This window comes from Aspergillus terreus, genomic scaffold (genome assembly GCF_000149615.1).
Source record: "Aspergillus terreus NIH2624 scaffold_6 genomic scaffold, whole genome shotgun sequence".
Taxonomy (NCBI): Eukaryota; Fungi; Ascomycota; class Eurotiomycetes; order Eurotiales; family Aspergillaceae; genus Aspergillus; species Aspergillus terreus.
The window spans coordinates 1,013,075-1,028,434 of NT_165929.1; the positions used below are offsets into that span (position 1 = coordinate 1,013,075).

Sequence of the window (15,360 nt, forward strand, 5' to 3'; positions counted from 1 at the left end):
TTCGTCTCTTGGATCTCGATCCTTCAATATCAGGGGAGCTATAGGCTCAGCCACTCGTTTCACGGAGTACATCCAGGCATCATTCATCTCGTACATTACAATATAATTCTCATTGTCGCTCTTTCTAGACATCATACATCCATTCGTTCCTTATCTTGCTTTATACGGAGTACTATCTTCTTCCTACCGATACAGCACTATGTCGGAGTCTCTGAGATCCAGCTGCCATGCTCTGATTGACGGGATCGGTACCCCATACGGCTATCAGCCCTCAGAAGCGGCCGGCATTGCCTTTCTCGTTCTTTTTGGTCTGTCAATGATCGTGCATACGGTGCAATTCGCCTGGTCGAAGACCTGGTGGTGTGCTGTCTTCAGCGTCGGCTGCCTGAGTATGTCCTTTCCCCGTATACTTCCACCCCCCTCGCCGTCTCAGCTAACAATGGATGCAATACAGCTGAGATACTCGGCTGGGCGGGCCGGACATGGTCCTCGCAGTGTCCATACAACATGACTGCGTTCTTGATGCAAATCTCGACCCTGATCATCGGTAAGCACCCATCCTCCCGCTCCCTCCCCTCCCCCTCCTGGAAGGGAGAGACGCACACCACTAACACCCACAGCCCCCGTGTTCTTCACCGCCGGCGTCTACGTCCTCCTCGGCCGCTTCATTCAGATCCTCGGTCGCGAGTCCTCCATTATGAGCCCCAAAATGTACCTGTGGGTCTTCTGCACCTGCGACGTCATCTCGCTCGTCATCCAGGCCATCGGCGGCGGCCTCGCCTCTGTCGAGTCCAACAAGATCAACGGCAACACCGCCCCCGGCACCCACATCATGGTCGCCGGCATCGTCTTCCAGATGTTCTCCATCACCGTCTTCGTGGTGTGCGCCGCCGACCACGTCCGCCGCGTCCTCCGTCTCCGCCTGTGGAAGTCCGTCGACGGCTCCTTCCTCCCGCTCTTCGGCGCCATGGTCTTCTCCGTGCTCTGCATCTACGTCCGGAGCATCTACCGGACTATCGAGCTGGCCGAGGGCTGGTCCGGCTACCTCATCACCACCGAGCGCTACTTCATCGCCCTCGACGGCGCCATGATGGTCGCCGCCGTCGTCATCTTCAACATCTTCCATCCCGGCTTCATCATGCCCAAGTCGAACAAGTATCTCCACCAGGCGCCACTGGCTGGCGAGGAGGGCGTGCAGCTTTACTAGATTTTTCCTTTTCTTCTTCGGACATGTGTTGGATTAGCGTGCGTGCATCATTAAATACGAATTGGAAATCAAGTAATGACAAGTTCTCAGACCGTCGATAGACAAGACATTAGGTCACGACTCGTGTACAATCTCAGACAACGCATAATAACTGAACCAGCAGTTAACTAATCAGCCAATTCCAATTTCCAACAGCAGGCCATACTAACTCCCCCGCAAAGCAAGTCCACATCAACTCGCCGATACACCTGACGGCACCAATACTCCTAACGGAACACCTAACACCAGCTACAAATCAAGCAAAGAACAGATTACACCCCATCAACCCCCTCGATCCACCCGAAAAGCGTTCCTACCGCCACCGTCCCCGCAGCCCACACCCCACCCCAGACCGCAGCTCCTTCCACATCGACCCCTTTCACGGTGCCGGCAACCTGCACGATCGTGTTCAGCAACAGCACCGCCGCCAGGACGAGCGTGCGTCCCGCCAGCACCTTCGTCTTCGTCGACAGCCGGCCCCACGTCTTCCGGTACACAGCGCAGGCGAGGTACTCGCCCTCGCGCGGCGCGTCCTGCTGGCCCGCGCCCTTCTGCTTCTTTTCCTTCTCGGCCGTCGCCGCGCCGGCGGAGCTCACGAAGAGAAAGTCGCGCGCCGCACACCCGGCAGGAAGCAACGCCAGGAATAGAATCGGGAGGCCCTCAGGGCCGGCATGCACGGCGGTGATGTCGGGGATGTCCTGGAAGTGCAGGACGAGGCGGGTGGGCAGGAAAGAGGCGTAGCTGAGCGACAGGACGGTGGTGAAGATGGCCGTCGCGGCGACGGTGGTGTAGATGGTGGTCAGGCGGTCTTGCAGGATCGCGCGGTTTGCGACGGCGGGGGCGTTCAGGCTGTTGTGAAAGGCGGCCGGGAGGCGCAGCAGCATAAACGGGATGGAGGTCGTGAAGACCGTGATGGCGTAGGAGAGGAGGATAGAGGTCGGCCGGATGTTGTAGAAGCTAGCGAGGAGGGCGTACGTCGGGAGGTGGGTGAGGAACATGAACGACGTGACGTCGCGGGCTGCGCTTCGTTAGCATTCGACTTCTTGAGGAGTGGAGAAGAAGCACTGCAGCGGTCTCCAATGACTTACCGTCAAATCCGAGGAGCCAGGCCAGGCCGACTTCAACCGCCTTCCAGGCCACCAGCCCTGCGACTTCCCACCATTCTTCCAGGTGCTTGCTCACGCTGCCGAGCTCGCCGAGGGTGGCGCGCGAGGTGAGCGTGAACAGGGCAGAGCTTAGGCCTAAACTGATGAAGACGACGGCGGCGAACCGCTCGGCGGGGTGTCTGCTCTCGACCAGAAGCTTAAAGAGGACTGCCTCCGGGTAGCCTAGGAGGTTGGATTTCCTGGTGGCGCTGGAGGGGCTACCGGCAGAGGGCGCTTCTTTCTTGCGAGGAGCCATTGAAAAGGGACTTCCGGGTTGTATGTGCGATGGCAAAGCGAGCAAGTCGAGAGAGAAGAGTTTGAAGAAAGAACAGAGGAGAGAAAGTGGGAGTGGACACGATGATGGAATGTTGTGTCGTGAGCGGTGAGCAGGTGATGATGTCACCAGCGAAAATGAGGTCATTGCAAGTTTCTTCATTCTATACAGCGTCGGCCTTGCTTTCCGCACAGCGCCAAAGTCATGTCATTTACACAATACAGTATACAGTCCGTTTCAATCATCCTTCTTTCCCTCGTCATCCTCCTCCGGTTTCTCCACCACCGAGAACTCCGCAATCCCGCTCTCCCGTCCCTTGTGGTCCCGCATCGCCAGCTGGTATTTGCCCTGGTTCCACAGATCTTTGATGGTCAGCTCCCTGGTGCGACCCAAGCTTTCAATATCGCCGATCCGTTCCAGAGTGCCCTCCAGATGATCGTCGAATCCAGGCCAGGAACAGATTTCGCGGAAGGCGTTCTGCATTGGCACGGAGTCGGCGCGCACCATCGCCCGCGAGTCGATGGTGAAGATGTTCTCGTGATCGTAGCTCTGGATGAAATCCGCTCTCGTCATGATCTCCCGAGCCTTGTGCAGCGGGATCTCGGGAAGAATATGGCCTAGCTTGGGATCGTAGGTCTTCTCCATTTCCTTTTCCTTCTCCACCAGTGCCCTGGCAAGCACCATGGCCGCAGACTATGAATCGTTAGGGCGCCATGCGCGGCGGAAGTAGAGGGAGAACCCAGTCGACTTACCGAGTACTTCTGCTCGTCCATCACGTCATCGTCCATCTCCGTACCCAGAATCCAGCATTTGTTCAAGAACCAGGTCTTCTCGGCCTGGCAGATACTGTTGCAGAGCTTCATGAAGTCTTGCGCCTTGGCGACGCGGTTCAGGAAGGACAGTCTGCCGCCAACCTTGTCGTAGACTTGCTCCAAAACGTCGTAGGACAGCTCCTCGCCAAAGTACCGCTGTCGGTACCGCCGCAGGGCGTCAATCGCGCGCCCCTTGGGAAGATCCGACACAGGGATCACTTCCATGCGGGTCGCGTACCGCTTTAAGCGTTCGTAAACCCAGTAGTCGTCGCTGTTCAAGACAGTCGTAACCAGGTTGCTTGCTGCCCACTGCTCGGCGCGCTGTTGGATCATCTCCAGAAGGTCCTGGCCGTCGTGGTCATCCCGGACCAGATGGGTGCTGTTGATGATCAAAATCAAGGGTGTTTTGCCCCTCTTCCGTCTTGTCATCGCAACCTTCTCTAGCTTGTTGAGGGCGCGCTCGATATCCAAGAGAGGAGTCGTATCGCGAGGGCCCTTGATACTGAAAAGACTTCCAATGTAACTGGTTTATCGTTAGCATAGGTGATATAACGGACACACAAATGTATGGGTCCATACTCTTCATGGAATTCAAAGTCCAATGCCTTTCCAAGACGGATCCGGAAGATCTCGAGGTCACCGTGGGCCTCAAACATGGCACATCCTTCCCCGTTAATCTTCCGCATGGCCTCAAGCAGCATAGACGTCTTTCCAGTGCCCTTCTCGCCAATGATGAGGAAATAACGACCGCCTCCGTGACCAGAGATAATTTGATCGATCCGAGGCTGTTCATCCCGAAGGACCCAATGGTCTTCATGGTGGTAGTCCTTCTGTCCGGGCGGCGTGACGCCGGCCACTTCTAAGGCTGGGTCGCCGGGCTTGAAAGCATTTTCCATCTTCTGCAGAATGATGTATTTGTAGTATTGGTGGTAAGAATATCCGGCGATGCTGAAATTTGATCAGCGAGAGGTCAATCACCCAACGAATAGGACGGCTTTTTGCTAGGTTCATACCCAAGAACGGCGATAGAAGCAAATGTGGTGGCCGCCGTTTCGAACATACGGAGGATGGTTCCTTTCAAGGTGGGATCGGAGTCGTTGGATTGACTCCGTTCTCCGGCACCTGCATCCTGGTCCAAAGGATCAGGGGCATTGAGCAGGGAGGAAGCGGAGAAATCTCGGGCGGAGTGGAAGGCCGGGAGAGGGCGGTTCAACCTGGGAGGTCTGGCGGTGATGTTGACGACCCGCGGCGCCCCAACGATCGGTGACAGGGATCGTGGAACATGTCGATACATGGACAGGAGCATTTTGCTTGCTGTCTATGCGAAAAAGAATAGGGTGTCACCCGGTGTTCCGATGGAATTCTTTTTCCGGGGCAGTCAATTCCAGCAATTCAATCCCGGATTGTGCTGGAACAGAGAGATATACGGTCTACCAGCAAGGTGACGTAGTGATACATTTAAGGGGAAGTAAAGAGATGAAGAGCAATTCAACCGGCACTCCCCAGACAAAGGGGGAAACCACCCAGAAAAAACAGATAAAGAGAGGCTCGAGTGGGAAAGAAGAAAGAAATGAAAGAGAGACGAGTCGAGGTCAAAAGAAGGTGAGAGTTTTGGGATGTTGAGAGCAGTCGAACTGATGAATTCTCCGAATTCTCCGGCGATAACAAAACGACCAAATGGCTGAGTGTGGCGGTGCAGCACTAAGCCCGATCAGATCCACTCTTTGTGAACGACCCGCTTGGCAAGTCAGCCTTTGTGTACCTGTATGAATCAATGTTCTGTCACGGTAATATTAGGCGGTTGGATCGATGTAATTGGAGAGTTGAGTTTTGGGTATTCGAATCTATCAGGGATGGTTGTGTGGTGGTGAGTTGTCCGCGATGGAGAAGTATATATATAGTTGCCGCCAGCTCATCACGATGTGAACATATCACGGCAGACATGGCTTAGTCTCTCCCGCTACCTGGTTATGGCATGGGCCATTGTTCATCTAAATACCCCTCTAAGAATTTAGCTCTGTGTACTTGTAATCGGCGTTGACTTGAAAATGTCATTGTATGGATAGGAGTTGCGACAATTAAAAAAATCTCATTGTGGCATTGATGGTGGCCAGACTCGATTGGTAGGTATATCAGATGTCCTATTCCCAAGGATACCAGTTATCATTATTGGATATCTAACTACATCGCCAAGCGCCACCTCTTAACACCACGACATGAAGTAGTATACGGAGTACTTCTCGTGCTGTATTCAGAAAGGTGCATATGGATGAGTCAGCTATACATGCATTTGCTTTAACTAACTACTTGTAGTGCCGCCGACTTCCCCAACCATCCCAACTGAAGACAGCAACACGGCAACGCTTGAAGTAAAATCCCGTCAAGTAGTAATAATGATAGAACAATAAACCAACTTCATATACAGTGAACCAACTCGTAAGTCTGTCTACTCCGTCGTACTTTGAGACAAAATAAAACTCGGCGTGCCTGTGGGGAGCTCCACCGCCTTCTCCCCGAGGACATCCGAGGGTATTCCGTATCCGCGAAATTTTCTCCTGCCCGGATTTCTCCAGCTTCATTCGATCCTCCTCTCCATATTACTTACTCTATTCTTCTTTCTCCATCCGATTCCCTTTCTTTTGCTTTTGGTCCGGGTACGGGGGTTTTGTCTTTGCAATTGCCCTGTTCTCTTGTACTATATCCTCTTCTTCATTGGGTTTCTCCTGTTTTTATTTCTTCCCTTCCCTTCTTATATACCTTTTGGCCCTCTCTTCCTTCAGGTTCATAGCGTCAAGTTGCATACCACGCTTTGAACCTCCTCCATTACCTCCCATCCCCATCAACCTCCCGGTAACAAACGCTCGATTATTTCTATAAATCCGACGCAATGGCTCAGACCAATGGCGAGCTGGAGCACTCGAAAGGCATGTCGTCACCGGCCGTCCGAATTTCCCAAGCGCAAAAGTCCACCAAGTTAACCGTTGATCCAGAGTCTCCTGAGCAAGTCGCCAACGGAACCCACGCCGAGGGAGAGCAGCCTGAGGAGAATGCTGGCGGTATGTTGTTTCCCAGAGGACAGAATTAACCAGAAGGCCACCTAACACTCCCCGCAGGTCTTTTCCAGATCTCCGTCAAGCTGCCTCATGAGCCCTACAAGATCCAGGTGATGGTGGGTCTCTAGAATCCTTCTAATAAAGCATCAGCCCGGATATCCTTCTAATTTTAATTCAAACATCAGGTGTCGAGCCAAGAACAAGTCCAGGATGTCCGCCAATCCATCGTCGAGCTCCCGAGCACCTTCCAGTACACCTGCTTCCATCTCGAGTTCAACGGAAAGCGCATCAATGACTTCGTCGAGCTCTCGGAGGTTCCCGACCTCAAGGCCGACTCGGAGATCGTCCTCGTGGAGGACCCCTACACCGAGAAGGAAGCCCGTATGCACGTCGTTCGCATGAGGGAGCTGGTCGGCGCGGCCGGTGATCGCGTTGACAACATTCAGGGTGTCAATGCTGGTCTGTCTCTCCATGATGCAATTGCGGCTGAAGCAGCCGCTGGCGAGGCTTCCGAAAAGGAGCACTCTCTGTCCAAGTATGAGATTGCGGGTTCTTCCTCTCTCAAGACCATTCTCCCCCGGCCGGAGACGCCTCTCCCGAAGACCGTGAAGTCTATCGCTCTCTCGCCATGGAACCCTGCCCCCTATCATCTGCGGCAGAAGGGTCATCTGCTCTATCTTCAGGTCACCACCAACGAGGGCGAGCAGTTCCAGATCACCTCCCACGTTTCCGGCTTCTACGTCAACAAATGCTCGAATGCGAAGTTCGATCCGTTCCCCAAGACGATCCCCAAGAAGCGCAGCGCTCACTCGCTCCTCACTCTGATCTCCCAGCTGTCTCCCTCCTTCAACTCTTCCTTCGAAGCCCTGCAGGAAGCGAACAACCAGAAGGATCTCCTCACCACCTTCCCCTTCCAGAACGCCATCCCGAACAACCCTTGGCTTGTGCCTGCTCCCTCGTCCAACGTCAACGCCCACCAGCCGGACATCACTCGTTCTCAGGAGAACTACTTGATTTCCGGCGTGGACAATGCCGAAACTCTGCGTGACTGGAACGAGGAGTTCCAGACCACCCGGGAACTGCCCCGCGAGACTGTCCAGGATCGCGTTTTCCGGGAGCGTCTGACCTCCAAGCTGTTCGCTGACTACAACGAGGCTGCTGCTCGTGGTGCCGTTTTGGTTGCCCGCGGAGAGGTTGCTCCTCTGAACCCCACGGAAGAGCGTGATGCTCAGATTTTTGTGTATAACAACATCTTCTACTCCTTCGGTGCCGATGGTGTTGGCACTTTCGCTTCCGAGGGTGGTGATGAGGCTGCCCGTGTTGCCGTCGGCAAGGATGTTCTCGGTATCAAGGCCGTGAACCAGCTCGATATCAATGGCCTCTTCACCCCCGGCACCATTGTTGTGGACTACCTTGGCAAGCGTATCGTTGGACAGAGCATCGTTCCCGGTATCTTCAAGCAGCGGGAGCCCGGTGAGAACCAGATCGACTATGGTGGTGTTGAAGGCAAGGATGTCGTGGCCACCCACCCTGATTTCGTTCCTGTCTTCGAGAAGCTGTCCAAGGCCCTGCGCATTAAAAAGCACCCTGTGTGGGACAAGGAGGGAAAGCGTCACGATCTGGAAGGCAGTGTTGAGACCAAGGGCCTTCTCGGAACCGATGGCCGCAAGTACGTCCTGGACCTCTACCGGGTTACTCCCCTGGATGTCATGTGGCAGGAAGAGGAGGGTAGTGATGTTTACCCCCACCGCATGTCCATCCTCCGACTGGAGCTGGTTGAATCGTACTGGAGACACAAAATGAGCCAGTATGTGAAGGCCGAAGTTGAGCGTCGCCGTGTCGCTAAGGAGGCCGCCAAGAAGGAGCAGTCTGAGACTGCTGAGCCCAAGGAGGAGGGCGCGGAGGAGAAGAGCGAAGAGGCTCTCGACCAGGAGCGGGTGGACATCTCTGGGTTCTCCCTCGCTCTGAACCCGGATGTTTGCAGCGGCCAGGTCCCTCAGACTGCCGAAGAGAAGGAACAGTGGGCCCAGGACGAGAAGGAGGTCCGCGATACCTGCGATTTCTTGCGTTCCAAGGTCATGCCTGAGCTGGTTCAGGATCTGCACGATGGCGATGTCGGATTCCCCATGGATGGCCAGTCCCTCAGCCAGCTCCTGCACAAGCGCGGTATCAACATTCGTTATCTCGGAAAGTTGGCTCAAATGTCCAAGGAGAAGGGCGCTCGTCTGGATGCTCTGACGACCCTTCTTGTCCAGGAGATGATTGCCCGTGCTTTTAAGCATATTGCGAACAACTACCTGCGCAATGTCCCGGCACCTTTCGTTGCCTCCTGCCTTGCTCACCTTCTCAACTGCCTGCTCGGTGCGGACGTCAATGCCAACCCTCGTGCGGAGATCGACTCCTCCCTGCGGGAGGTCTACCCTGAGGGCGATTTTTCCTTCGAGAAGGCCACCCCTGCCTCCCTCCGGGCTGATATCGAGAAGCAGGTTACCATCAGATACCGTTTCTCTCTGGACGCTGAATGGTACAACTCCCTGCGACACCTTCAGCTGCTCCGTGACATCGCCATCAAGCTGGGTATCCAGCTCGGTGCCCGCGATTTCGTCTTTGCCAAGGCCGATCTTCCCAAGACTCCCGTCTCCAACGGCGTCAACGGTGCTGGACACGATGACAGCAACAGCAACAAAAAGAAGAAGAAGAAGGGCGGTGACTCCAACTCTCCCGCCCGTGCTGCGGTTGAGGACAAGCCCGCCCTCTCGATTGTCGTGGACGACATTGTCAATGTTGTTCCTCTGGTTAAGGATGCTTCTCCTCGCAGCTCCCTTGCCGAAGAGGCTTTGGAGGCCGGACGTATCTCGCTTATGCAGAACCAGAAGCAGCTAGGCCAGGAGCTCATCTTGGAATCTCTGTCCCTGCACGAGCAGATCTACGGCATTCTCCACCCTGAGGTCGCCAAGCTCTACCACCAGCTGTCCATGCTATACTACCAGACTGATGAGAAGGAGGCCGCCGTGGAGTTGGCCCGCAAGGCGGTCATCGTTACTGAACGTACTCTGGGCGTTGACTCCGCTGACACTATTCTGAGCTATCTCAACCTCAGTCTGTTCGAGCATGCTTCGGGCAACACCAAGACTGCCTTGGTCTATATCAAGCACGCCATGGATCTGTGGAAGATCATCTACGGTCCCAACCACCCTGACTCCATCACTACCATGAACAACGCCGCTGTGATGCTGCAGCACCTCAAGCAGTACTCTGACTCTCGCAAGTGGTTTGAGGCCTCGCTCGTCGTCTGCGAGTCTCTGTTTGGCAGACAGTCGATCAACACGGCTACCATTCTGTTCCAGCTCGCTCAGGCCCTTGCCCTGGACCAAGATTCCAAGGGCGCTGTCGGCAAGATGCGCGATGCCTACAACATCTTCCTTCAGCAGCTGGGCCCCAACGACCGTAACACCAAGGAGGCGGAGACCTGGTTGGAGCAGCTCACGCAGAACGCTGTGTCGATTGCCAAGCACGCAAAGGATATCCAGGCCCGTCGTCTGCGTCGCATCAACATGACCCCTCGTACTCTGGGCACCCGGGTCCAGCCTCAGGTCGGCCAGACTGCCCCCGAGTCCGCTGGCGCCAAGGATGCCTCCAACACCAGCCTTGACTCTCGCAGCATCGATGAGTTGCTGAAGTTCATCGAAGGCGGTGACACTACCAGCGCTTCTCGCTCGAAGCAGAAGAAGCGTGCTGCTGCTAGCAACCCCAAGCTGCGTGGCTCGAAGAAGTCATCGGCTTAAGCTGGCTGATTGATTTCTTTTTCGTCATCTCTGGGTTACATAAAAGAAAAGCTTATTCATTTCTTCACCTTGACCTGTGTTAACAGTTAGATATGCCATGTCGGAACCTTATGTCTCCGGTTGATATGTTGGATGAGCGGGATGACAGCCTTTTTTCCTTTGGTCGGGTTGATTTTTTTTGTATTTGGTTCTGTAGAAATCTCTCTACTCTCCCTGGTGGTTAGGGTTATATTTTATCGCGGGCAGTGCATAGCAAGGTCGGGCGATTGCATGCTGGGAACATTCTGGTGTGATTCTGTACTATATACGATGAGAATATACATGCATCTCTAATGAATATCTACACTACACATCAAGTTGAATCGATTGTCTAGACGGCATCTAGCTAGGGTCTCGGCCAGGTCTCCGACGGAACAATGATGATGCGGGGCTTTACCGCTTTGGGCGATTCCGCTGTTTACATCCGCCGTCCAGGACCATCAACCAACACAACACACTCGCTTTCTTACGGGTTTCCTTGGGCCCTACACTCGTACAATTTTCATGTTTTGTCTTGCATTTTAAGCAGAGCAGTTTTATTTTGGCTTTTTTGTTGGTGTTAGGGCTTACCGACCCACTGCATCTTGGTTATTCCACAGCATCAACGACATGGTTCAATGACCCTGCAGCAAAGCATTCCGGTACCAAACCAGCAGAACTCTACCAATTTAGGCACGAGACGAGTAGCTAATTTATCGCCTATGCGCCAGGCTATAACCAACCTGCCCCAACATGGAAGATGTCCGTCCGACCGCCAAATGGGCAAATCGCATGTTGCGCCCTTTGACCTCCGTCTACCATCGGCTTGAGAAACACCACGAGATCCTCGCCAGTATTGCGCATTCGAAACTGAGAGAGCAAGCTGAACCGCGGCGGGCAGGACAGAACGCACAATCCACCACAGCTACAACCGGCGATGCGGACAAAGGGTATTCCTACTCCGACGAAGAGCCCGGCGACCCGGCCTGGGTACCCGGGAAACCAGACAAACGGCGCATACGACATAGCTATGCAAGTCGGGGTCAAAAGGGACGAGTCAGAAGACGAAGCCGACTATCAATTCACAGCCCGGAACGCCAGAAAACGCTGCCGGGTGCCATCGAGATTGCAACCCCTTTGATTACGGGAAAGGCGCAGGGGAACCTGGAGTGCTCGTCGCTCAGAAAAAAATTGTTCCGCAGTCCCTTGGCTCCTACAAATACCGGTGCGTCAGGCGAACAACGGCGGGCGAACCGCACGAACAACGCCAGTTTCCCCGCCTACCAGGGGTCGTGGAAGGAGGTATTGGATCTTTCCGGGGATACTGGGCTCGTGGATATTGCGCATCTTCTGGATCGGATTCTGCTCAAGTTTCTGAGTAAGACTCGGGTGGGTGCTATGGGTGAACGATCGGACCGCGGGGCGCGCTCGTTGATGTCGATGGTTGCGCGACGCTTGCCGGAGTTTATTGCGGAGGAGCAGAGACTCCAGGATGAGTTGAAAAATGATGACTGTGGTGTGGATATGTGCGACGCTTATTTTACGGAACTTGAGGCCCATTATGCCCCCGCGAGTCATGGATGGGAACCTTTGCGCGAAGCGGTGCGCGCACAAGGCATTCATCTTGTGTCGGAAATGATGCTTCAAGGATGGCTTACGCAGTTCGCGGCCTGTCGGCTTATGGAGGAGTGCATGAGTCACAGCGAGTTCGATGCCTTTGAGAGCTTGATGTCGCGGTATCTTACTACCGTAGACCTCTATGACCATCCAATGGCGTTTGAACCACCAAAGCCACCGGTCCACCACGACGATGCCATTTACATACTGGGAAAATATTACACGCGTGCTGCAGGGAGACGTTCGTTTGTATTTGAGGAGATGGCAAAGCTCCTCATGCGCGGCTCCGTCCCCCCAGAGTGGATGGTCACCTCTTTGTGGAAAAAGTGCGTGGATGGGGCAATTAAATCGGTGTCTATCGAGGACCGGAATGCAGCAGCTGCCACCAGGCTTGTGGAGGCCGTTGTGCTCTCCGCTGGCGGCGTGTACCCCGGCAAGCCAATGTCCATGCCTCGGATGGAGGATTTGAGTGCCCTACGCGGCGAGCGTGCGCGAGGCACCCGTGCTTCCAGCAATGCAACGATTCTCGCAAAGGGCCCATCGCCATGCCCAGTCCCCATCCAGGATGCCCTGAGTAATCTTACGTCAAGTCTTATTGCTGCGCTTTGTGGGATGTCCATCGCGCGGTCGCAGGCTCCCACGGAGGAGGTGAGAGCGACCGGCGCAAAAGTGCGAAACACCGTCGGGTACCTGACCCTCGTGGTCCAGCGGGCTGTTGGGACACACTATCCGCATGAAGGCACATTGCCCATGTTTCAGTCGCTGCGTCGTGGCTACGTGCTGCTGGGCAATTTGATGCTACGGTGCGGTGCAGCATCGTCTGTCGATGTCATTGATCAATTGGATGCCATATCCCGACGAAACATCCAGGCGTTTTTCCTGTCGCTGGCTAGTCAGCATGAGATGCTTAAGGGACTGGCCGAGCTTGTTCGACAGGTGTTTCGCTGCTGCGGCCACGCGGACCAGAGCGATGAGTCGCGGACATCGCGCGAGATCCGTCAAAAGGTGTGTGAGCTTGCGCAACTGACTGATATGCATGGGGTGGCATTCTTCCTGGGGAATGTAGCGGCTGAAACAGCCATGGCGTTCGCGGAGACTACTCTGGACACGGACGACCATGCATGGGCCATGGAAGTTCAAGAGATGGTCGTTTCAGCTCGGAGCAGCCAGGCGGGCACACGATCCCCTTCATCCCACGAGATCCCTTCCAACGATACGGCCGGTCTCTACCGGTGGGAGGAAAGCATTGGCGAGTGGGTGGCCCGGACGCCGATGCCGAAGCCCAAAGCTGGCCAGTTAGCGGTGGCTTCCAAACAAGCTCTCGCTCGACCACGACTTCCATCAACCATCGCATGTTCCACCAGCAGTACCTCGGCGAGCTCGAGCCAGGAGGATGCTGTCTCCAGCGTCACGTCATCGCCACCGTCCGTCCCCATGAAACGGACGTGGACGAACGAGAACATGGTCACCAGACAACGAAAACGACTTCGGTCTGACCCCATGGAGACGTATGCGCGAGGAGCCCGCGCGACCCGCTCGAGATGCCACCGGTCGCCGTTTGAGGCTGGCTCGTCTGAAGCGGAGTATGCACCGATAGCCGCCCGGACCAGGGGGGCACATGGTACATCCAGAGCGGTGCCGTCCAATGTGGCGGCGTCGGGAGAGATGATAGCGCAGGACTCCGATAAGTCTGACTCGGAGGAGATTACTCCCAAGGTTGAGGTGGTTATCATCAACCGCAGGAGTGCGTCTCCCTCTGACACGGAAAGCCTCGAGGATTTCGTCGAGCCTATCAGTGAGCGGACGCGGTCGACGATCCAGCGTCGTCACACGGCGTCTCCGAGGATCATTTGCCGGCGGGCGACACGCCTGCCGAGGGTGATCCCCTGTTCGCAGGACGAGGAGAGCGATGATGAGCTTAGTTTTCTTTGACCCGGTCGTGCGGTTACCACTTGTTCCTATTTGTGTTATTATTCGGAGTTCTGTGTCGCGATGATACCCGGCAGTTGGCAGTTGGCATTTTTGACTTTATCGTTGGCGTCTGGATAGAGTAGAGTTTAGTCGTTAGATCATCTACATGATACGAGTTAATGCCTAGGAGGTGTTAGTTATAGTACTTAAAGATAGAAGCTGGAGCTATTCGGAGAATAAGCTGGACGGGACCCTGTCAAAAGATCCCTGTCAGTGTCAGGGTGAAACGGACTATTGGGAGAGGTGATAGTAGGGTCTCGGACTGACTCCGGAAGTTGTCATCGAGACGGAGTTTATATGATAGTCAGCTGCAGTGTAACCAGATCGTACATCCTATGCAGTCTTGGAGTATGTCTATATGCGAGGATGGACGACATGGATCAAGTACATTAAAGTGCATCCAAACCCGACGTTCTTATAAGAATGGGGCGAAATCTATGTATGCTTGATGATCATCCAGCTAAATCAAGCGTATCTCGGTTGCAGGTATTCCCGATCCCTGCACGCCCACCCGCTTACGGAGTCACTAAACCCTTTGCTACCCTTTGCTTCCCCACCACCCCGCCATGCCGCACTCCCTCATTATCCAAGATGATCAAGAGAGCCAAACATGATCAAAGAGTATTAAAGAGTATCAGACATTATCAAAGAGTATCAAAGACACGCATGAGAAGGGCCAGCGGATCCAGGTGAGGTGGACCAGGAACGACGTGGCGTGAGGTATTCGAAGAAAGCTTAAGGTCGCCTGCTTGTTCCATGTCCCTGCGTTGGGCAGGTCGGAACCGTGGATCATCCTTGGATGGAACAGGAACTCCGCAGTTGAACCGTGGGAGGCGACGACAGGTCATACTGGATTGAGCGTGCATATACAACGGAGTAGGTAGGTAGTTTCATCAAATCCCGTGTGGCTCTGTCTGCCGCCGACGGAAGAGATTTCTCGACGAATCGAGGGGATTAATCTATGTGAGAGAGACTAGTGGGTGGTCTTGTGGGTTTTTTCGATATGATGTGATGGTAGAGGATATTCTACACAACCCAGGAGATTGACGAGACCCTTCTATACTATACAGAGTAGAGTGTCATAGGCATCTTTCTTTCTTTCTTTCGCATGTAGTTCGCAAAACCAAACATCATGACCAGACCGACGGGAAAATGATCGATCGATCTGAATAATGGGATCGAGAATGTAGAAGTAAGGGCGAGCCGCCAAGGGATCCCGTCGACATCGTTGTTTCAAGAGGGCGCCAACCGGAGGCCTCCATTGCCACCTACCCAGATGGGGTATTTTTCCACACTGCAGTATTCTCTCTCTCTCTCTCTCTCATCCACTTCATCTCCTCCTCTTCTCTTTCTTCTCTTTCTTTCTTTCTTTCTCCCCCTCTCCATCCTTAGTTTCATTCTCTTCTCCCCCGGCTCGACGCTGATCTATATCTTCTCCC

General features: G+C 54.5%; 4 protein-coding genes across 4 annotated transcripts; 3 read left to right on the plus strand and 1 right to left on the minus strand.

Annotated features, from left to right (window-relative positions):
- Nucleotides 1-199: 199 nt before the first annotated feature.
- ATEG_04607 (RTA1 domain-containing protein) lies at nt 200-1,207 on the plus strand (the record flags this gene model as incomplete). The annotated part of the gene is made up of 3 exons (XM_001213785.1): nt 200-389; nt 455-547; nt 621-1,207. The coding sequence occupies 3 exons, from the start codon at nt 200-202 to the stop codon at nt 1,205-1,207; spliced, it is 870 nt and encodes a 289-aa protein (XP_001213785.1).
- Nucleotides 1,208-2,902: 1,695 nt separating this feature from the next.
- Nucleotides 2,903-4,783, minus strand: ATEG_04608 (ATP-binding protein; the record flags this gene model as incomplete). The annotated part of the gene is made up of 4 exons (XM_001213786.1): nt 2,903-3,358; nt 3,418-4,000; nt 4,039-4,425; nt 4,491-4,783. The coding sequence occupies 4 exons, from the start codon at nt 4,781-4,783 to the stop codon at nt 2,903-2,905; spliced, it is 1,719 nt and encodes a 572-aa protein (XP_001213786.1).
- A 1,581-nt stretch (nt 4,784-6,364) lies between these two features.
- On the plus strand, nt 6,365-10,315 carry ATEG_04609 (translation initiation factor 3 subunit CLU1; the record flags this gene model as incomplete). Its single annotated transcript, XM_001213787.1, has 3 exons — nt 6,365-6,533; nt 6,591-6,646; nt 6,716-10,315. 3 exons carry the CDS (start codon nt 6,365-6,367, stop codon nt 10,313-10,315), a joined length of 3,825 nt encoding a protein of 1,274 aa, XP_001213787.1.
- Nucleotides 10,316-11,086: 771 nt separating this feature from the next.
- On the plus strand, nt 11,087-14,168 carry ATEG_04610 (uncharacterized protein; the record flags this gene model as incomplete). Its single annotated transcript, XM_001213788.1, has 2 exons — nt 11,087-13,745; nt 14,059-14,168. The coding sequence occupies 2 exons, from the start codon at nt 11,087-11,089 to the stop codon at nt 14,166-14,168; spliced, it is 2,769 nt and encodes a 922-aa protein (XP_001213788.1).
- Nucleotides 14,169-15,360: the final 1,192 nt, after the last annotated feature.